The 23,531-nt window shown below is 44.3% G+C and overlaps 1 protein-coding gene across 7 annotated transcripts in view; it reads left to right on the forward strand.

Moving 5' to 3' along the window:
• Positions 1-1,402: 1,402 nt before the first annotated feature.
• The window catches only part of LOC121534954 (SH3-containing GRB2-like protein 3-interacting protein 1), a 37,361-nt gene continuing 15,232 nt past the window's right edge, over positions 1,403-23,531 (forward strand). For 6 of the 7 annotated variants that reach the window (XM_045206217.1, XM_045206218.1, XM_045206220.1 and 3 more), the window contains exons 1-5: positions 1,403-1,860; positions 18,980-19,043; positions 19,339-19,360; positions 19,532-19,588; positions 20,079-20,136. In XM_045206217.1, coding sequence (XP_045062152.1) covers positions 1,851-1,860; positions 18,980-19,043; positions 19,339-19,360; positions 19,532-19,588; positions 20,079-20,136 — 211 coding nt within the window. In that variant the 5' untranslated portion in view covers positions 1,403-1,850. The remainder of the gene's footprint in view (positions 1,861-18,979; positions 19,044-19,338; positions 19,361-19,531; positions 19,589-20,078; positions 20,137-23,531) is intronic. The other variant, XM_045206222.1, reaches the window with a different exon arrangement.

Consider the following 23,531-nt stretch of genomic DNA (forward strand, 5'->3'; position numbering starts at 1 on the left):
CAATTTGTCTGTCATAGTTGACGTGTACCTATGATGAAAATTACAGGCCTCTCTCATCTTTTTAAGTGGGAGAACTTGCACAATTGGTGGCTGACTAAATACTTTTTTTCCCCACTGTACATTCTCGCCAGTAAGTATCTAGCCTACAGTATATCTCTTTCACGCTCACAGATCTGGGGGTGTAGCTGGACAGTAGCAAAACACTTTAGGTTGCTAGCGACCGAGAGGTTATGAGTTCAAATACCATTTAAGGCGAAGTCACAGTACAATATTTTATAGTAATTTACATCAGAATACACAAGCAGTACAACATTTTATAGAAATAACACCTTCAGGTTTTTGTATATATTTACTTTATTTTTACTGGAACTTTAGGCAAATTGCAGAAGTGTATTCTTGGCAATTAATACAGCATATAGCCAATCTTCATTATGTCAACAGAACTGGTGGCGCAGCAGGAACTTCAGGTAGCTAGCGACCAAGAGGTTTTGTGTTCAAATTCCAAGTGAGGTTGAGTCCCAAATAATCAGCATCATACTGTCCTTTCACATTAACACCGTATTTTAGCTGTAAAAATGCAGTATCATATTCATGTTTACATTTTTCCTTCCCATGTTGTCACAAGAGATCTTGTTCTCACATATTATCACATATTGTCACATGTTGTCACATTAACTTCACATTAATCACATGTGAAATGCATGTGTTTTTTTCGGTAAGGGAATGGTTATTTTATTTATAGAGTGCTCCTGAGCTAAACTGTCCCATGACAATTACCCCAATTCCAAATAAATACCCTTATCCCTTCCCACATACACATTTTAATCCTCCTTCTAATGTACCTAATTGACAAATCTCCCTCTCTCTTTCTCTGACAAGCTAAGATGTGTGTGTGTGACGTCCTACCTACTATTCCCTGTATGTGTGTATTTGTGTGCTGATGATTGTTGACAATGCAACTTTGGCATAAAGGACTGTCATCCTGTGATGCGAAAAAAGAGCGACAAACATACTGATGTGAATATGCATACAGTAAATACAAAAAAATTAACACACACACACAGTCATGCAGAAATTAAGACATGTTGTGTCCTTGGTATGATTTCACATCTGCACATCAAAAACGGAATATACTGTTAGATGCATGTAGAATTGTCCACATACTGTTGATAGATATTTTAAGCATCCCTGTGCTATGTTGCTGTATTAGCAGGCACAATAAAATAAAATAAAACATGCAATGAGTGTGCAATGATATGTATAGGCTACATTTTGTCTGCTAACAGACCAAGCTAAAGAGCTAAAGCATCAGGGGACAGAAGCCATGTGACAAAGCAGATGACTGCCGGAGTGCCGGGATTGGCTCAGCTCAGGTGTGACATCAGCAAGCATCTTACTCACTCCCTGTCCCTCTCTCTTTCTCTCTCTCCGTCTGCCTCTCTCTCGCTTTATGTTTTTTTCTCCTCCGTCTTTCCTCCTCAGCATCCACCTCTCGTTGATGGCGTGTATCGGTGCTGCTGGGGAGACTAAGGCCTGACGCGCTGGGCCCTTCCCCCGATTCGCTACACCTTCTCTGGGACTCTATCTCTGCCCGTTAGCCTGCCTGCCTGGCTACCTCCCCCACCCCCCGTGTGCTGGTGTCTGGAAGCTGGGCTCAAGGGGTGGAGGAGGAGGGAGCAACGGCGTTCCGCTTCACCTGGGAGCTGTTCAGCAATTAGCAATGCCCTACCCCGGCATCCTTTAGCCACTTGGAAAATCTCGGATTTATCCATCTGCCTGTCTGTCTCTCTATCCATCTGTCGGTCTCCCTCCATCCGTGGAGGGGGACAGAGGAATGAAAATCTGCAATCATGATGGAAGGTAATTATTTGTGCGCCCCCCTCCCCTGCTCCTCCTTCTTTTTGATCCTCCATCTCCCTCTCTTCTCCTACCCTCTTCTGCCCTTCTGCAAGGCGGTATGTTGGGTGCTATTGCTTGGTAATAAGCTCTAGTGGGTATCTAACTATCTGGAGCAACTCTGTGTTTTGGTGATTAGGCTACCGTATGTTTTATCTATCTATAGTGTGACGTGGCTCTGTCAGATGAGGCCAACGTCGGGCTCGGCAGGGTTGCGTGTGTGTGTGTGTGTGTGTGTGTGTGTGTGTGTGTGTGTGTGTGTGTGTGTGTGTGTGTGTGTGTGTGTTTCTGTCTCTGTCTCGGGCTCTCTCGTGATGGCTGTGTAAGTAGTTAATAGTCTTGTCTCAAGGTTATACCAACTGAGGTTGTGGCTGATACTAACTGTGCTAGAATTCGGTGAGCTCAAGTGTATTCTATTCGAGTCTTTTGTGTTGGCTGAAATAATGCTAATTTCAGAATGTGTTTGAATCAGTGACCCATTCACTGATCACCTATCATATTAAGAGGACATTATCAAAACATTCTTTATGGCGCAAATTAAACAGTGTTTTCATTGTGACATTCTTGGTCTATTCTCTATTTGTTATATTTCTTTAAACATAATGTCAACATGGTAGACATTGTTAACAAAACACATACACATACAAGTACCAGTCAAAAGTTTGGACACACCTACTCATTCAAGGGGTTTTCTTAATTTTTACTATTTTTTACATTGTAGAATAATAGTGAAGACATCAACACTGAAAGAACACATATGGAATCATTTAGTAACCAAAAAAGTGTTAAACAAATCAAAATATATTTTATATTTGAGATTCTTCAAATAGCCCCCCTTTGCCTTGATGACAGCTTTGCACACTCTTGGCATTCTCTCAACCAGCTTCACATGGAATGCTTTTCCAACAGTCTTTAAGGAGTTCCCACGTATGCTGAGCACTTGTTGGCTGCTTTTCCTTCACTCTGCCGTCCGACTCATCCCAAACCATCTCAATTGGGTTGAGGTCGGGGGATTGTGGAGGCCAGGTCATCTGATGCAGCACTCCATCACTCTTCTTCTTGGTCAAATAGCCCTTACACAGCCTGGAGGTGTGTCGGGTCATTGACCTGTTGAAAAACAAATGCTATTCCCACTAAGCCCAAACCAGGTGAGATGGCTTTTGGCTGCAGAATGCTGTGGTAGCTATGCTGGTTAAGTGTGCCTTGAATTCTAAATAAATCACAGACAGTGTCACCAGCAAAGCACCCCCACACCATAACACCTCCTCCTTCATGCTTTACGGTGGGAACTACACATGCGGAGATCATCCGTTCACCCACACCGCGTCTCAGAAAGACACGGCGGTTTGAACCAAAAATCTCCAGTTTGGACTCCAGACCAAAGGACACATTTCCACGGTCTAATGTCCATTGCTCGTGTTTCTTGGCCCAAGCAGGTCTCTTCTTCTTATTGGTGTCCTTTAGTAGTGGTTTCTTTGCAGCAATTCGACCATGAAGGCCTGATTCACACATTCCCCTCTGAATAATATAATATAATATGCCATTTAGCAGACGCTTTTATCCAAAGCGACTTACAGTCATGCGTGCATACATTTTTGTGTATGGGTGGTCCCGGGGATCGAACCCACTACCTTGGCGTTACAAGCGCCGTGCTCTACCAGCTGAGCTACAGAGGACCACATGAAGTTGATGTTGAGATGTGAACAGTTGATGTTGAGATGTGTCTGTTACTTGAACTCTGTGAAGCATTTATTTGGGCTGCAATTTCGGAGGCTGGTAACTCTAATGAACTTATCCTCTGCAGCAGAGGTAACTCTGGGTCTTCCATTCCTGTGGCGGTCCTCATGAGAGCCAGTTTCATCATAGTGCTTGATGGTTTTTGCGACTGCACTTGAAGAAACTTTCAAAATACTACATGATTCCATATGTGTTATTTCATAGTTTTGATGTCTTCACTATTATTCTACAATGTAAAAAATAGTAAAAATTAAGAAAAACCCTTGAATGAATAGGTGTGTCCAAACTTTTGACTATTAGTGTACATGGTCTAACATTGCTTAATTTCATATGTATTGTGTTGTCAAACAAATACTGTATTATACTGTATGTTGCTTAGGTTTGCTGAATGAATGGCTCACATAAGAAGTGTAGAATGGTTTATTGATAATGATTATTTGTGAATCATGCCATTGATGACATGACAGTGTCATCGACTGAATCATTTCTAGACTTTACATTTACATTTACATTTTTTGTTTGTTTTGTTTTTCTTTATTTTTTCTTTCTTTATTTTTTTTTGGGGGGGGGTAGAAGGATTACTTTATCCTATCCCAGGTATTCCTTAAAGAGGTGGGGTTTCAAATGTCTCCGGAAGGTGGTGAGTGACTCCGCTGTCCTGGCGTCGTGAGGGAGCTTGTTCCACCATTTGGGTGCCAGAGCAGCGAACAGTTTTGACTGGGCTGAGCGGGAACTATGCTTCCGCAGAGGAAGGGGAGCCAGCAGGCCAGAGGTGGATGAACGCAATGCCCTCGTTTGGGTGTAGGGACTGATCAGAGCCTGAAGGTACAGATGTGCCGTTCCCCTCACAGCTCCATAGGCAAGCACCATGGTCTTGTAACAGATGCGAGCTTCAACTGGAAGCCAGTGGAGTGTGCGGAGGAGCGGGGTGACGTGAGAGAACTTGGGAAGGTTGAACACCAGACGGGCTGCGGCATTCTGGATGAGTTGCATGCCAAGCTGGCTAAAACAATTGAGATGTGAGGCTTTATCTCCATTCATCATTGAGAGCAATGGTAGTGTGGGCTTCAGTGCCCATGTGAATAGCAAGGTGCACTATGGGATTGAAAGGTCTTAGGTAACAGATAGGCATACTGGCCAGAAATAGAGATGCTGTGAGATGCATTCTGTAGTAGCGTGAGGGAGGGTCTTGTCTAGGGTTTCTCTGAGGCCAGTTGACTGCTATTCAGTGCAGTGTTACTGTACAATATTTTATTAAGTCGTCCATTAAGGAATCTGGAGCGGAGTGGGAAAGGGAAAACTGGGTGCATCTCAATAGTCTAAAGCAGCTTCATCCCCATGTGCCCTCTCTTTTTTTTTTACTGGCCTTGAAAAACATTGAACATTGGTTAACGCAATGGGGTAGAGCTCTTTCATGTCAGTGCAAATTAGGGAAAAGAGACTATTGAGATGCATCTCAGAAGTGTCCAAGGCTGTTTTTGTCTACTTATTGTGCTTGGCATAAACTAGGCCCAAATCAAAACAGCTGAATAAAATTGACCCCATGATTCAGTTATACTGTAGTTAAAATTATTAGTAGCGTTTCCATGTTACTACTGTACTGTGCCTACAGGCCCTGTTAAGTCAAACTTGGTAACGTGGTTTTCAAACACAACATTGTTCTTGCACTTCTTCATAGGCTGCATTTGGATTCAATGCACTTAACAAAACTATATTTAGAGGGTAAAAATAAATATATTAACATGTTACTGGGTGGGAGATGTTTTTAACTTCTCCATGAGACACAGTTACAGGTCATGATTCAAAATAGGCCCTTAAAGTACCTGTCCAGTGTTTCCAGATTTGTATTAAATATGACCTATAATCAATTACAATATGAGTTAAATAGTTTTCCTTCCAAAAAATGTATGTATGTTAATAAGTAGCTTTTCTGTGTTGGAATGGTGTGTGCGTACCCCAACAACAGAATGGTGTGGGCGTATACCGGTCATTACAAATATTCAAGTAGACTGCTGATTGGCCAGCTCAGCCAATGAGCCAACATGACATCATGTTCTATGAGGAAATAGCAAGCATTTTTTAAACAGTGTTTGAGATACAAGTTTGAGTTGGGGTTTTTGAAGAGTTTTTACTCCAATTTGTGCTTTGGCCACAAATACAAGTATAGTCAACAACATTAGTTGGGTATGAATTAAAGATGCGTTATAATTTCAGCCAGTAGTTTTGAAGTAGCGCTCACGAGCCAAAATGGATCCCCGAAGATTGTGCACAATTGTGTACAACATAATCAATTTCCTTTGATATGTTATGTCCTGAAAATATATATATAACAAAGTCCCCCTGCAATTCCAATTCGTACAATCTCTTTAACACAGGGGTTCTTAAACTTTTACAGCCTGTGCCCCAAATGAGAAATTCAGTATTTTCCTGGGACCCAAGTGCATGAAAGCATGCCTCCTTTTAGGGATTTGGTTGGGCGGGACCCCACTTCACAGGCTAAACATTTTAGTGGCCCCCCTCTTGATATCAGTGAGAAACATTTTAGAAACACATCAGCAGCCTGGTGATCCAAAATAGCATAACTGGTCAATTTTAACACCTTTAAACCCATCCGTTTAAAAATGAATTTAGTGTATGTCAATCTAGCAAACCAGGCAGCTAAAAGCAACTTTCTAAACAATGTTTTGGTTTGTTTCTTGCTTGTTAGCTAGCTAGCTAACGTTAAGTTAGCTGGCTAGCCAGTTCAAATAATGACCATATCATATAGCTGACAACGTCTTAACTTTAGCTAACTCTTAACTTTAGCTAATTTGTATTCATTATTACAGGGAAATAAACTCACAATAAGATCCTTATTTACAAGTTAATGGCGAGATAATTACAGAAAATAGCTTACGGTTGCGAGTGTGACGTAATAAAAGCAAAGCATTCTACCGGAGAATTGTAGAACTTGGACACTGTCTCGTTGGCCTAACGTTATATCCTAATTTGACTTTGGTGCAGGTCATGCTGTTCTTCACATTACTGTTTCTGGTAAACACATACTATATCAAATAAAATCAACGTTTATTTGTCACATGCACAGGATACAGAAGATGTAAACTGTACAGTGACATGGTTACTTGCATAATGGAGTATTTTGTTTAGACATGTAGCTAGCTAGCCAGCTAGCTAAACAATGAACCATAATTCCAACTCATAATGTTACTACCCTGCATGAATCTGCAGGTAGCTAACGCTAACCAACTAGTTTCAATGTTAGCTAAGTAGCTAACATTAGGCTATAACTAGCAATGCAAATGGCTCTGAGATACAAATAATATTACAACACAGATCATACACTTAATGTTAGCTAGCTAACAGTACGCTTTAACTTGCAATGAAAATGACTTTCTGACAAAATTAGAAACATATCATATCTGAAAATGTATACATGGGAACGCTTCTCCCTTTTTGTCACGGATGCCATGGTTGCCCTTAGTTTGAAGATGTAATCCGGAGACAGGTGTTTTATACAACAGCCTTCTGTGTTCCCTTTTCAACTCCCTCCGCATATTTGCAATCAAACTCGGTCCTCCCGAAATTGAAAAAGCATTAGCCTAGCAGTTCTTCATTATATATTTTTTAAAAGCTGCATTAGAAAGGATTACCTACACATACTGGGTAGCTCATGTTATAGACAGAAGCGTGCTACATAGCAGACCAATCCAAACTCATCTCTCGACATGTCCAGCCCATCCATTATCTCAGCCAATAATGGCTAGCGGCAAGGTTCCGGTCTTTTTCCGTGGCTAAACCAACTAGGTTCGTAATTATTATTTTTTATTCATATTTACAGATGGCATACAAGTTTGTTATTAAGGCACATGAAAGTTCACACGTTCAAATGCCTCTCCTGTGAAGTAGTGATGTGCGACATATGCCTAGTTTCCTGAAAGGAGTCACATTTTGCCATGGGGCGTAGAGACGTTTTATTTTTTGCAGTTTTACAGCTAATTTCCTGCAATTCTACCCATTTTGCCATGGGGTGGAGAGAAATCTTTGTGGTTTTAAAGCTTATTTCCTGTAATTCTACACATTTTGCCGTGGGGCAGAGATCTTTTTTTGTGTGCAGTTTTACAGCTAATTTCTTGCAATTCTACACATTTTGCCATGACTTAAGTCATGTTAATATGGTATTTGGTATTGGTATTTTATTAGGATCCCTATTAGCTGTTGAGATAGCAGCAGCTACTCTTCCTGAGGTCCACACAAAACATGAAACATGACAAGAGCAGCTCAAGAACAGAACTACATCAATTTAAAACAAGAAAAATATAACTAAAAGGCTCTGTACTGACTCTACTGAGAGAAAAAACACAGAGAGACCTACTATTCTAGGCCTACATTTATCATTTACATTTTTCATATATTACATTTACAGTCAGTAGCATCAATCAGTACATACAATGGTGGCCCCCTGGAGGGCAGGGCCCCTGGGCACGTGCCCTTCGTGCCCGGTCGGCACTTGGCCATGATTACTAGTTTAGATAGCTGGCTAGACTAATTTACCAGTCTAAAAATTGTTAGCTGACATGGCTAATTGAGTGACTGTCAGTGACTGACATACTGTAACAAGAGAAAAACTGCTGATGCACAACCAAATTTCAAAATTGCAGCTTGTGTATTCTACAATTCCCAACAGTATGTACACTATATATACTAAAGTATGTGGACACCCCTTAAAATTAGTGGATTCGGCTATTTCAGCCACACCCGTTGCTGACAGGTGTATAAAATCGAGCACACAGCCATGCGATCTCCATAGACAAACATTGGTAGTAGAATGGCCTTACTGACGAGCTCAGTGAATTTCAACGTGGCACCGTCATTGGATGCCACATTTCCAACAAGTCAGTTCGTCTGCCCCGGTCAACTGTAAGTGCTGTTATTGTGAAGTGGAAACGTCTAGGATCAACCACGGCCACACAAGCTCACAGAATGGGACAGCCGAGTGCTGAAGCGCGTAGCGTCTGTCCTCGGTTGCAACACTCACTACTGAGTTCCAAACTGCCTCTGGAAGCAACGTCAGCACAATAACTGTTTCTCGGGAGTTTCATGAAATGGGTTTCAATGGCCGAGCAGCCGCACATAAGCCTAAGATCACCATGCGCAATGCCAAGCGTCGGCTGGAGTGGTGTAAAGCTTGTCGACATCAGACTCTTGAGCAGTGGAAACGCATTCCCTGGAGTGATGAACACTTCACCATCTGACAAATCTGGGTTTGGCGGAAGCCAGGAGAACGCTACTTGCGCAACTGCATAGTGCCAATTGTAAAGTTGTTGGAGGAGGAATAATGGTCTGGGGCTGTTTTTCATGGTTCGGGCTAGGCCCCTTAGTTCCAGTGAAGATAAATCTTAACGCTACAGCATACAATGACATTCTAGACAATTCTGTGCTTCCAACTTTGTGGCAACAGTTTCGGGAAAGCCCTTTCCTGTTTCAGCATGACAATGCCCCAGTGCACAAAGCGAGGTCCATACAGAAATGGTTTGTCGAGATCGGTGTGGAGGAACTTGACTGGCCTGCACAGAGCCCTGACCTCAACCCCATCGAAAACCTTTGGGATGAATTAGAACACCGACTGCGAGCCAGGCCTAATCACCCAACATCAGTGCCCGACCTCACTAATGCTCTTCTGGCTGAATGGAAGAAAGTCCCCCGCAGAAATGTTCCAACATTTAATGGAAAGCCTTCCCAGACAAGTGGAGGCTGTTATAGCAGTAAAGGGGGGACCAACTTCATATTAATGCCCATGATTTTGGAATGAGATGTTCGACGAGCACTGTTGGTCATGTACTGTACAGTGGGGAAAAAAAGTATTTAGTCAGCCACCAATTGTGCAAGTTCCCCCACTTAAAAAGATGAGAGATGTAATTTTCATCATAGGTACACGTCAACTATGACAGACAAAATGAGATTTTTTTTTCCAGAAAATCACATTGTAGGATTTTTAATGAATTTATTTGCAAATTATGGTGGAAAATAAGTATTTGGTCAATAACGAAAGTTTCTCAATACTTTGTTATATACCCTTTGTTGGCAATGACACAGGTCAAACGTTTTCTGTAAGTCTTCACAAGGTTTTCACACACTGTTGCTGGTATTTTGGCCCATTCCTCCATGCAGATCTCCTCTAGAGCAGTGATGTTTTGGGGCTGTCGCTGGGCAACACGGACTTTCAACTCCCTCCAAATATTTTCTATGGGGTTGAGATCTGGAGACTGGCTAGGCCACTCCAGGACCTTGAAATGCTTCTTACGAAGCCACTCCTTCGTTGCCCGGGCGGTGTGTTTGGGATCATTGTCATGCTGAAAGACCCAGCCACGTTTCATCTTCAATGCCCTTGCTGATGGAAGTAGGTTTTCACTCAAAATCTCACGATACATGGCCCCATTCATTCTTTCCTTTACACGGATCAGTCGTCCTGGTCCCTTTGCAGAAAAACAGCCCCAAAGCATGATGTTTCCACCCCCATGCTTCACAGTAGGTATGGTGTTCTTTGGATGCAACTCAGCATTCTTTGTCCTCCAAACACTGACGAGTTGAGTTTTTACCAAAAAGTTCTATTTTGGTTTCATCTGACCATATGACATTCTCCCAATCCTCTTCTGGATCATCCAAATGCACTCTAGCAAACTTCAGACGGGCCTGGACATGTACTGGCTTAAGCAGGGGGACACGTCTGGCACTGCAGGATTTGAGTCCCTGGCGGCGTAGTGTGTTACTGATGGTAGGCTTTGTTACTTTGGTCCTCTGTAGCTCAGCTGGTAGAGCACGGCGCTTGTAACGCCAAGGTAGTGGGTTCGATCCCCGGGACCACCCATACACAAAAAATGTATGCACGCATGACTGTAAATCGCTTTGGATAAAAGCGTCTGCTAAATGGCATATTATTATTATTATTATATTATACTTTGGTCCCAGCTCTCTGCAGGTCATTCACTAGGTCCCCCCATGTGGTTCTGGGATTTTTGCTCACCATTCTTGTGATCATTTTGACCCCACGGGGTGAGATCTTGCGTGGAGCCCCAGATCGAGGGAGATTATCAGTGGTCTTGTATGTCTTCCATTTCCTAATAATTGCTCCCACAGTTGATTTCTTCAAACCAAGCTGCTTACCTATTGCAGATTCAGTCTTCCCAGCCTGGTGCAGGTCTACAATTTTGTTTCTGGTGTCCTTTGACAGCTCTTTAGTCTTGGCCATAGTGGAGATTGGAGTGTGACTGTTTGAGGTTGTGGACAGGTGTCTTTTATACTGATAACAAGTTCAAACAGGTGCCATTAATACAGGTAACGAGTGGAGGACAGAGGAGTCTCTTAAAGAAGAAGTTACAGGTCTGTGAGAGGCAGAAATCTTGCTTGTTTGTAGGTGACCAAATACTTATTTCCCACCATAATTTGCAAATACATTCATTAAAAATCCTACAATGTAATTTTCTGGAATTTATTTTCTCAATTTGTCTGTCATAGTTGACGTGTACCTATGATGAAAATTACAGGCCTCTCTCATCTTTTTAAGTGGGAGAACTTGCACAATTGGTGGCTGACTAAATACTTTCTTTCCCCACTGTATATATATGTTTTTACTCCCACCATTAACATGTCCGCGACCCATACTTTAAGAAAGGCTGCTTTAACAGAATATTAACCTTTTTAAATGAGATTTTCACTGGACAGTTACTTTAAAGTGTCTATACAGAACTTTTGCTTCTGGGGTTGCCCTTGAGCCACAAGGGGTACCCTAAATGCACAGAACTATTGTCCAAAAATGTGAAATAACTAAATTCTGCACCCACACCCAGTACTACGTTTTTCCACCTGTGCTCCAAAGTCACCTTAAACTGTACCAACATGGGAGCCCTCCGGGGGACATAGGCCCTTAGCTCTATGCTGTGCCCACACATTAAACTGTGTCAGGGTGTTGGTTTTTCCAGTTGCCCTGATTACAACACTGTATGATGCCAACTACCAACCCTGGAGGGGGCTTGGCTTCCGTTTTGGAACAGAATGGCCACCGTAGCTAGATTTCCCTCTGGCTTAATGGGGTGTATAGATTGATCACTACTGGCATTTCTTCCCTTTCCATACTGTCTTTGGTTGTACAAATGTGGTGATTGTGTTCCTGTCTTACAGTGCCTGGTGAAAGTCTGCACACCCTTTGCACAGTCTTCACATTTTGCTGCCTTAAAATTTAATAGAAAAAAGGCATATTTGGATGTAAATACAAATGAAGATGTCTTGATTGCATATGTTTTCACACCCCAGAGTTAATACTTGGTGGAAGCACCTTTGGCAGCCATTGCAGCTGTTAATCACTTTGAATAATATTCTACCAACTTTGCACAACTAGGCAACATTTATCCGTTGTTTTTGTCAAAATTGCTCAAGCTCAGTAAAATAAAAGAAATATATGAAAGGAACAAAAAGCCCAGGTAAAAAGTTAGAGGAAAACCCGCCTCAGTCTTCTGAAAACCTATCCCTGGGAGAAGTTAAACAAATGTTAATGCCAAAGACGCACCAGAAAGTCTTTCCAATAGATGTTGAGCGTTTCTGAATGGTCCAGTCTCAGTCCTGACTTAAATCTGCTTGAAAATCTGAGACAAGGTTTGAATATTGCTGTCCATCAATGTTTCCCAACCAAAAGCTTGAGCAATTTTGACAAAAACAATGAACAAAAAAATAAATGCAACATGCAACGATTTTACTGAGTTACAGTTCATATAAGGAAATCAGCTAATTGAAATAAATAAATTAGGCCCTAGTCTATGGATTTCACATGACTGGGAATACAGGTATGCATCTGTTGTGACCACCATTTGCCTCATGCAGTGCGACACATCTCCTTCGCATAGAGTTGATCAGGCTGTTGATTGTGGCCTGTGAAATATTGTCCCACTCCTCTTCAATGGCTGTGCGAAGTTGCTGGATATTGGCGGGAACTGGAACACGCTGTCGTACACGTCGATCCAGAGCATCCCAAACATGCTCAATGGGTGATATGTCTGGTGAGTATGCAGGCTATGGAAGAACTGGGACATTTTCAGCTTCCAGGAATTGTGTATAGATCCTTGCGACATGGGGCCGTGCATTATCATGCTGAAACATGAGGTGATGGCGGCGGATGAATGGCACGACAATGGGCCTCAGGATCTCGTCACGGTATCTCTGTGCATTGAAATTGCCATCGATAAAATGCAATTGTGTTCGCAGTCCGTAGCTTATGCCTGCCCATACCATAACCCCACCGCCACCATGGGGCACTCTGTTCACAACGTTGACATCAGCAAACCGTTCGGCCATACGACGCCATACACACTGTCTGCCATCTGCCCGGTACAGTTGAAACCGGGATTCATCTGTGAAGAGCACACTTCTCCAGCATGCCAGTGGCCATCGAAGGTAAGCATTTGCCCACTGAAGTCAGTCACGATGCCGAACTGCAGTCTGGTCAAGACCCTGGTGAGGATGACGAGCACGCAGATGAGCTTCCCTGAGACTGTTTCTGACAGTTTGTGCCGAAATTCTTCGGTTGTGCAAACCCACAGTTTCATCAGTTGTCCGGTTGGCTGGTCTCAGACGATCCCGCAGGTGAAGAAGCTGGATGTGGAGGTCCTGGTCTGGCGTGGTTCCACGTGGTCTCCGGTAGTGAGGCCGGTTGGACGTACTGCCAGATTCTCTATAACGATGTTGGAGGCAGCTTATGGTAGAGAAATGAACATTAAATTATCTGGCAACAGCTCTGGTGGACTTTCTTGCAGTCAGCATGCCAATTGCATGCTCCCTCAAAACTTGAGGCATCTGTAACATTGTGTTGTGTGACAAAACTGCACATTTTAGAGTGGCCTTTTATTGTACCCAGCACAAGGTGCACCTGTGTAATGATCATGCTGTTTAATCAGCTTCTTGATATGCCACTCCTGTCAGGTGGATTATCTTGGCAAAGGAGAAATGCTCACTAACAGGGATGTAAACAAAATTCGGGAGAAATAAGCTTTTTGTGCATATGGAAAATGTCTGGGATCTTTTATTTCATGAATCATGGGACAACACTTTATATGTTGTGTTTATATTTGTGTTCAGTGTACATGTATGTTGCCCTAAGAGTGGTGCAAGGTTGGTAGAATCTTATGCAAAATGATTCACAGCTGTAATGGCTGCCAAAAGTGCTTCAAACAAGTATTAATTCTGGGGTGAAGACATACGCAATTAAGAAATCTTCTTTTTTTGTAGAACATTTTCTATAATTTTCTTTGAAATTTGAAGTACGTTGTGTAGTAATTTAATCCCATGTTAGATGTAATTTTAATGCAGCAAAATGAAAAGACTGTGCAAAAGGCTGACTTTCACTAGGCACTGTATGTATCCTACCTTTGTTAATGTAGTGAATGTAGTAGTTCACATACTCTGTTTGTCAAAACATTGAGACTGCAATTGAATCTTTCTCCTTAGGAATTCATTTTATGCACCTTTGTATAAGAAAATTGTTACTTTTGGCTTGGTTTGTTGAACTGTACGTACCCTCTCAGAACTGCATCATTCTGCCTCAAACTGATTGAAGCAACTCAAACAATTTAAGTTATCAGGCCAATTCCACGTTAATGGAATTACACTTTAACTCCGTTTTTTTTTTTTACTTTAAAATGAACAGTGCATTCGGGAACTATTCAGACCCCTTGAATTTTTCCAAATTTTGTTACATTACAACCTTATTCTAAAATTGATTAAATTGATTATTTTCCTCATCAATCTACACACAATACCCCATAATGACGAAGCAAAAAAAGGTTTTTAGAAATTTTTGCCAATTTATAAAGAAAAATAAACTGAAATATCACATTTACATAAATATTCAGACCCTTTACTCAGTACTTTGTTGAAGCACCTTTGGCAGCGATTACAGCCTTGAGTCTTTTATTTTTTATTTTTTTTATTTAACCTTTATTTAACCAGGTAAGCCAGTTGAGAACAAGTTCTCATTTACAACTGCGACCTGGCCAAGATAAAGCAAAGCAGTGCGATAAAAACAACAACACAGAGTTACATATGGGGTAAAACAAAACATAAAGTCAAAAATACAACAGAAAAATATACAGTGTGTGCAAATGTAGCAAGTTATGGAGGTAAGGCAATAAATAGGCTATAGTGCAAAATAATTACAATTAGTATTAACACTGGAATGATAGATGTGCAAGAGATGATGTGCAAATAGAGATACTGGGGTACAAATGAGCAAAATAAATAACAATATAGGGATGAGGTAGTTGGGCGGGCTAATTTCAGATGGGCTGTGTACAGGTGCAGTGATCGGTAAGGTGCTCTGACAACTGATGCTTAAAGTTAGTGAGGGAGATAAGTGTCTCCAGCTTCAGAGATTTTTGCAATTTGTTCCAGTCATTGGCAGCAGAGAACTGGAAGGAATGGCGGCCAAAGGAGGTGTTGGCTTTGGGGATGACCATTGAGATATACCTGCTGGAGCGCATACTACGGGTGGGTGTTGCTATGGTGACCAATGAGCTAAGATAAGGCGGGGATTTGCCTAGCAGTGATTTATAGATGGCCTGGAGCCAGTGGGTTTGGTTACGAATATGTAGTGAGGACCAGCCAACAAGAGCGTACAGGTCACAGTGGTGGGTAGTATATGGGGCTTTGGAGACAAAACGGATGGCACTGTGATAGACTACATCCAATTTGCTGAGTAGAGTGTTGGAGGCTAGTCAAGGATCGGTAGGATAGTCAGTTTTACGAGGTACGTCTTCTTGGGTATGACGCTACAAGCTTGGCACACCTGTATTTGGGGAGTTTCTCCCAATCTTCTCTGCAGATCCTTTCAAGCTGTATCAGGTTGGATGGGGAGCGTCGCTGCACAGCTGTTTTCAAGTCTCTCCAGAGATGTTCGATCGGGTTCAAGTCCGGGCTCTGGCTGGGCCACTCAAGGACATTCAGAGACTTGTCCCGAAGCCACTCCTGCGTTGTCTTGGCTGTGTGCTTAGGGTCGTTATCCTGTTGGAAGGTGAACCTTTGCCCCGGTCTGAGGTCCTGAGCGCTCTGTAGCAGGTTTTCATCAAGGATCTCTCTGTACTTTGCTCCATTCATCTTTCCCTCGATCCTGACTAGTCTCCCAGTCCCTGCCGCTGAAACACATCCCCACAGCATGATGCTGCCACCACCATCCTTCACCGTAGGGTAGGTGCCAGGTTTCCTCCAGATGTGACGCTTGGCATTCAGGCCAAAGAGTTCAATCTTGGTTTCATCAGACCAGAGAATCTTGTTTCTCATGGTTTGAGAGTCTTTAGGTACCCTTTGGGAAACTCCAAGCGGGCTGTCATGTGCCTTTTACTAAGGAGTGGTTTCCATTTTGCCACTGTACCATAAAGGCCTGATTAGTGGAGTGCTGCAGAGATGGTTGTCCTTCTGGAAGGTTCTCCCATCTCCACAGAGGAACTCTGGAGCTCTGTTAGAGTGACCATTGAGTTCTTGGCCACCTCCCTGACCAAGGCCATTCTCCCCCGATTGCTCAGTTTGGCTGGGCGGCCAGCTCTACGAAGAGTCTTGGTGGTTCCAAACTTCTTCCATTTAAGAATGATGGAGGCCACTGTGTTCTTGGGGACCTTCAATGCTGCAGACATTTTTTGGTACCCTTCCCCAGATCTGTGCCTCCATACAATCCTGTCTCGGAGCTCTATGGACAATTCCTTCGACCTCATGGCTTGGTTTTTGCTCTGACGTGCACTGTCAACTGTGGGACCTTATATAGACAGGTGTGGGCCTTTCCAAATCATGTCTAATCAATTGAATTTACCACAGGTGGACTCCAATCAAGTTGTAAGGATGATCAATGGAAATGCACCTGAGCTCAATGTCGAGTCTCATAGCAATGTAAATAAGGTATTTTGGGGGTTTTTTTGTTGGTTTTTTTGCAACATTTCCAAATAAACTGTTTTTGCTTTATGATTTTGGGGTATTGTCACGGATCCCCCCGGTACTGCTGCTCCTTCCGTTCACCAGCTCTGGAGGTCTACGTCACCGGCCTTCTAGGCGTCACTGACCTGGTTCATTACCACCAACCCCGGACTGTCTTGTCTCATTACGCACACCTGGTTCCCATTCCCCCTGATTAGTATGTGTATATATGTGCCCTCTGTTCCCCATTGTCCTTGTCGATTATTTTCCCATGTTCGTTCGTCTCGTGAGTACCGTATATTGTGCTCTTGTTATTACGGGTCTCGTCCCGTGTATTGTGTAGAGGTTACACCTCACTGTTTTGTTTGGGTTACATCCCTTTGTTATATATATATATATATATATATATATATATATATATATATATATATACGTGTTTGTTTTGGGCTTCGTCCCCGTCGTTTTCCATGACGTACCTTGTGTTGGGTGGAGTAAATAAAACCCCTAATACGTATTCATGCGCCTGTCTTCAAATCATTATACAACGTGAAACTTGAGCGTGCATCTAGCCACAGGGATTTTTGCCCATTCTTCAAGGCAAAACTGCTCCAGCTCCTTCAAGTTGGATGGGTTCCGCTGGTGTACAGTCGTGGTCCAAAGTTTTGAGAATGACACAAGTATTGGTCTTCACAAAGTTCGCTGCTTCAGTGTTATGAGATATTTTTGTCAGATGTTACTATGGCATACTGAAGTATAATTACAAGCATTCCATAAGTGTCAAAGGCTTTTATTGACAATTACATTAAGTTTATGCAAAGAGTCAATATTTGCAGTGTTGACCCTTCTTTTTCAAGACCTCTGCAATCCGCCCTGGCATGCTGTCAATTAACTTCTGGGCCACATCCTGACTGATGGCAGCCCATTCTTGCATAATCAATGCTTGGAGTTTGTCAGAATTTGTGGGTTTTTGTTTGTCAACCCGCCTCTTGAGGATCGACCACAAGTTCTCAATGGGATTAAGGTCTGGGGAGTTTCCTGGCCATGGACCCAAAATGTCGATGTCTTTTGCCTTACGGCAAGGTGCTCCATCATGCTGGAAAAGGCATTGGTCGTCACCAAACTGTTCTTGGATGGTTGGGAGAAGTTGCTCTCAGAGGATGTGTTGGTACCATTCTTTATTTCAGGCTGTGTTCTTAGGCAAAATTGTGAGTGAGCCCACTCCCTTGGCTGAGAAGCAACCCCAAACATGATTGGTCTCAGGATGCTTTACTGTTGGCATGACACAGGACTGATGGTAGCGCTCACCGTGTCTTCTCAGAACAAAGTGTTTTCCGATGCCCCAAACAATCAGAAAGGGGATTCATTCGAGAAAATGACTTTACCCCAGTCCTCAGCAGTCCAATCCCTGTACCTTTTGCAGAATATCAGTCTGTCCCTGATGTTTTTCCTGGAGAGAAGTGGCTTCTTTGCTGCCCTTCTTGACACCTGGCCATCCTCCAAAAGTCTTCGCCTCACTGTGCGTGCAGATGCACTCACACCTGCTTGCTGCCATTCCTGAGCAAGCTCTGCACTGGTGGTGCCCCGATCCCGCAGCTGTATCAACTTTAGGAGACGGTCCTGGCGCTTGCTGGGCTTTCTTGGGCGCCCGACATCTTCTTCACAACAATTTAACCTCTCTCCTTGAAGTTCTTGATGATCCGATAAATGGTTGATTTAGGTGCAATCTTACTAGCAGCAATATCCTTGCCTGTGAAGCCCTTTTTGTGCAAAGCAATGATGACGGCACGTGTTTCCTTGCAGGTAACCATGGTTAACAGAGGAAGAACAATGATTTCAAGCACCACCCTCCTTTTAAAGCTTCCAGTCTGTTATTCTAACTCAATCAGCATGACAGAGTGATCTCTAGCCTTGTCCTCGTCAACACTCTCACCTGTGTTAACGAGAGAATCACTGACATGATGGCAGCTGGTCCTTTTGTGGCAGGGCTGAAATGCAGTGGAAATGTTTTTTGGGAATTAAGTTAATTTTCATGGCAAAGAGGGACTTTGCATTTAATTGCAATTCATCTGATCACTCTTCATGACATTCTGGAGTATATGCAAATTGCCATCATCAAAACTGAGGCAACAGACTTTATGAAAATTAGTATTTGTGTCATTCTCAAAACTTTTGACCAAGACTGTACTTATACCTACTTTTTAAGATGGAAAATGGTTGAAAAATGTATCTATGCCTTCATTTTCCAAAAATATACTCTTAGCTATCATTTGACATCCAATTTGATATGCTCCTATGAATTTCACGTTAGTGCTCATGGGTACCTTTCAATGGAAATGCCCATCAGTATTTCATTACTCTCTCTAACTCACTTTCTCTCCTTCTTCTTCTCTTTCTTCGCTGCTAGGACTGAAAAGACGCACCAGGAAGGCCTTTGGGTTACGAAAGAAAGAGAAGGACACAGATTCCACGTGAGTGTGCACGAGTAGACAGTTTAACATGCAGAATTAAACACCTGGCACCAAGACATTAAAAACATTACATAATTCAGCAGCTAGATTTACTTTGGTAACACTTATTTGATTGTAAGTCCATAGACATGCAGTTAGCATATTGCTGCATGTTCAACATCTATGGACTATCTAAGTGTTTAATTTTTTATTTTGGTCTGATAGCTATTAGAGCGGTCATTTAAAACTTCTGAGCTTTTGTCAAAGTAGTATTACCTGATGATTCTGTCCTTTCCTCTCGTGTCTCTCTATACAGGGGCTCACCTGACAAAGATGGAGTAAGTACGGGAAAGGTAGACTATGGGGTAAACTTTAGTTGAATGTATCCCCTTTGTGAATGTTGTTGTTGTTGTTATTGTTGTTTTTTCAAGCTATGGGTATTTAAAATATGGGTATATAAAATGCTTGTTGTTATGAGAGTTTCTCACTCACACGTTCCATTATCACAGAAAAAGACCAACGGGGCTCCAAATGGCTATTATGGGGAGATTGATTGGGATCGATATGTAAGTACATTCATACAGTGCAGTAAGTAATCCCTCTATAGTGTCAGTAATTAGTAATAATACAATGGGTTAGTGAATAAGCAATAACATTTATAGGGAGCACAAGAGGAAATGCCGCCCTGGTTGTCAGAACTCGACCCCCATATGACAATTTCTATAAACCATATTCTAAACTTTACTTCCTACAACCAGACGTTACTTCCGCTTCTGCTACCTATAATTTTCTTGGTTATGGCAATCAATCATCCTCATGTAACTTTGAATTTGGAATCAAAACGTGATCTCTGTTTTCAGAATCGTACATAAAGTTTGTGTGAGTCTGAACAAACAAGCATCTTCAAACATCTTTAGCTATGAAAAACACAGGACTGCAGTTTTTGTGTGCATTTATTTAATCACAAGCATGAGAGAAGTGACTGTATTTGTTGTCACACAATGTCATAAACCATAAATTGACCACTTAGTTATACATATTTACTTCCTGTTACAGGCAACTCCAGATGTGGATGCTGAGGGCTTCAGTCTCAGACCCGGAGAGGAGGGGGAAAATATCCTTTTATCAGATGTAGCTGATGTGGAATGGCTAGCTAGTTAGCGGTGCACTAGTAATGGGAATCTTGAAAGTGAAGTCACCTGCTCTGAGACCTAGTACTGTTGCCGGGCACCAAGAAATATTTGACATTTTGACATTTTTGTCATTTATCAAGAGCGACTTACATTAGTGCATTCATTTTAAGAAGCCGCCTTGCCTCCGAGTCCTCACCAATGGAGGTGGGCAGCACCCCCTACACCACCACGGACCACAGATCTCCTGGCGGCTCCCTATCTAGTCGGTATGACTTCCGTCGCCGCTCCGTGAGTGTTCCGTCATCTCCTGTCATCAAACCATTGTTGTTAGTTCCCCTAATGGTGAATGGTTCTTCCTTTTCTTCGCTTTCCACGGCAATGATAGATTACGGATCAGTGGGGAACATTATAGATAGGGAGCTGGTCTCTGAATGGGGGTTGCCCACCGTGCCACTGCCTTCTCCGCTACACATCACCTCGCTGGACAATAAACCACTTGGATCAGGCACCATTACGCACGTCACTCTCCCCATCACCATCACCATTCCCACACTACCGGAGCACCACGAGGAGCTGTCCTTCCACATCATCACGTCACCCCTTCACCGGATCGTCTTGGGATTGCCCTGGCTCAGACTACACAACCTCACCATCAATTGGATCACCAAGAGGATCACAGCCTGGTCCCCCTCATGCCGGAGGACCTGCCTGCCGGTAGTTTGTTGTTCCACGTCAGTGGAGAGTCCGGAGTCCGCCCTCCAGCCCAACATTCCACGTGAGTACGCAGATTTCTCCGATGTCTTCTCTGCCTCCAAGGCTAAGTGTCTCCCTCCTCACAGGCCCTGGGACTGCGCCATTGACCTGCTGGCGGGACAACCCCTCCCAGAAGAGTCGCATTTACTCCATCTCCATAGCGGAGACTGAGGCCATGGAGAAGTATGTGGCGGAGACCCTGAAACAGGGGTTCATCAGACGCTTAACTTGTCCTGCCTCCGCCAGCTTCTTCTTCGTGGCCAAAAAAGACGGAGGACTGAGGCCGTGCATTGACTACTGGGGGCTGAACGCAGTCACCAGCAAGTACCGGTACCCCATCCCTATGGTTCCGTCGGCCATCGAGCAGCTGTGAGGGGCCCGGTACTTTACCAAGCCTACAACCTGATCCGAATCCGGGAAGGAGACGAGTGGAAGACGGCATTCAGCACTACCTCAGGCCACTATGAATACTGCGTCATGCCCTACGGCCTCGCCAACGCACCTTCCGTGTTCCAGTCCTTTGTCAATGACGTGTTCCGAGACATGCTGAGTAGACAGGTGAAGGTGTACATTGACAATATCCTGATCTACTCGGGTTACGTTCGAGGAGCATGTTAGTGACGTCAGAGCGGTCCTACTCCGCCTTCGGGAACACAGCCTGTTTGTGAAGGGGGAGAAATGCGAATTCCACTAACAGGCCATCTCCTTCCTGGGATACAGGATCAGACCTCAGGGGGTGTTCATGGAAAGAGCGAAGACAGACGCCTTCAGGTCATGGCCAGTCCCCACCACCATCAAGGGCCTACAGAGCTTCCAGGGCGTCGCACATTTCCTCCGCCGTTTCATCAGGTACTTCAGCTCCATAGCCGCCCCGCTCACCTCTCACCTTAAGGGGGGCCTCAGAAGCTGGCCTGGAACCCTGAGGCTGACGCTGCCTTCAAGAGGCTGAAGGAGAAGTTCACCACAGTGCCCCTCCTAAAACACCCAGATCCATCTCGTCCTTTCATCCTGGAGGTGGATGCATCTGAGGAGGGCGTGGGTGGGGTCCTCTCCCAGCGGCAAGGTAAGCCAGAGAAAATGTATCCATGTGCCTTTTTCTCGAAAAAGCTTACCCCCGCAGAGAGGAACTATGGAGTTGGAGACAGGAAGCTGTTGGCGGTGGTCCTCGCTCTTGAGGAATGGAGACACTGGCTGGAGGGCGCAGTCCATGCATTCCGGATACTCACTGACCACCGAAATTTGGAGCACATACGGGCAGCGAAACGGATGAACTCTCGTCAAGCCAGGTAGGCCCAATTTCTTACTCGCTTTCAGTTTATTCTGTCCTACCGCCCAGGATCCCAGAATGTGAAAGCCGACGCACTCTCCAGGATGCGCCATACCAGAGAAGGGAAGGATCTTGGGGGTCCTATCCTGCCTCTGTCTCTCATCGTGGCACCTGTCGTTTGGGATGTGGACGAAGACATCCACCTGGCGGCTCAGGAGGACCCAGCGCCCGCCAAAGCCCCTCCGGGGCACGTGTATGTACCCACCAGGGTCCGTGACACCACCCTTATGGCAGGGCACTCCGGTATGACGCGCACCCTACATTTTCTCTCACAAAAATACTGGTGGCCCACCTTGGCTACTGATGTCTCCGGCTATATCAACTCCTGTTCCGTATGTGTCCAAATGAAGACACCTCAGAACGCCCCGGCAGGCAAACTATTTCCTCTCCCAGTACCTCAGCGACCTTGGTCACACCTGTCCATAGACTTTGTCACCGACCTCTCACGTTCTGACGGCTTCACCACAGTCCTGGTGGTCGTAGATCGGTTCTCCAAATCATGCCGTTTTTTCCACTAACTGGTCTTCCTTCTGCTCTCCAGGTCGCTGAGGTCCTGTTCCAACAGGTCTTCCGGCATTATGGACTTCAGGAGGACATCGTCTCGGACCGTGGCCCCCAATTCACCTCCCGAGTATGGACAGCTTTCCTGGAGAAGATCGGGGCCACGGCCAGCATCACTTCCGGGTATAAGCCTCAGTCGAATGAGCAGGTGGAGCACATGAACCAAGAGCTGGGGAGGTTTCTTCGTTGCCACTGTCAGGACCGGCAGGGTGAGTGGGCAAGGTTTCCTCCCTCGCTCCCTTCCAGTGCGTCCTGGGGTACCAGCCGGGCCTGGCCCCTTGGACACCCAGCCAGACCGATGCACCCGCTCTCGAGTGGTTACGCAGGGCCGGACAGGTCTGGGATTCCGCCCATGTCCATCTCCAGAGGGCCATTCATCGGCAGAAGGACCAAGCTGACCGCCACCGCAGTGAGGCCCCCGTATTCCAGCCTGGTGATCTGGCTGTCCACTAAAAACCTCCCTCTCCGCCTGCCCTGCAAGAAACTGAGCCCCCGGTTCGTGGGGCCGTTTAAGGTCCTCTGCCGGATAAATTAGGTATCGTACCAGCTGCTCCTTCCCCCTCACTACCGTGTCTCACCCACTTTTCATGTGTCTCTCCTCAGGCCGATGGTTCCTGGTCCTCCCGGGGTACGCCCCCTCCGCCCCTGGACATTGACGGGAGTCCGGCGTATGCGGTGAGGGACCTGCTGGACTTCAGGTTCCGTGGAGGATGGCTCCGTTACCTGGTGGACTGG

Source organism: Coregonus clupeaformis, chromosome 21 (genome assembly GCF_020615455.1).
Source record: "Coregonus clupeaformis isolate EN_2021a chromosome 21, ASM2061545v1, whole genome shotgun sequence".
Classification (NCBI taxonomy): Eukaryota; Metazoa; Chordata; class Actinopteri; order Salmoniformes; family Salmonidae; genus Coregonus; species Coregonus clupeaformis.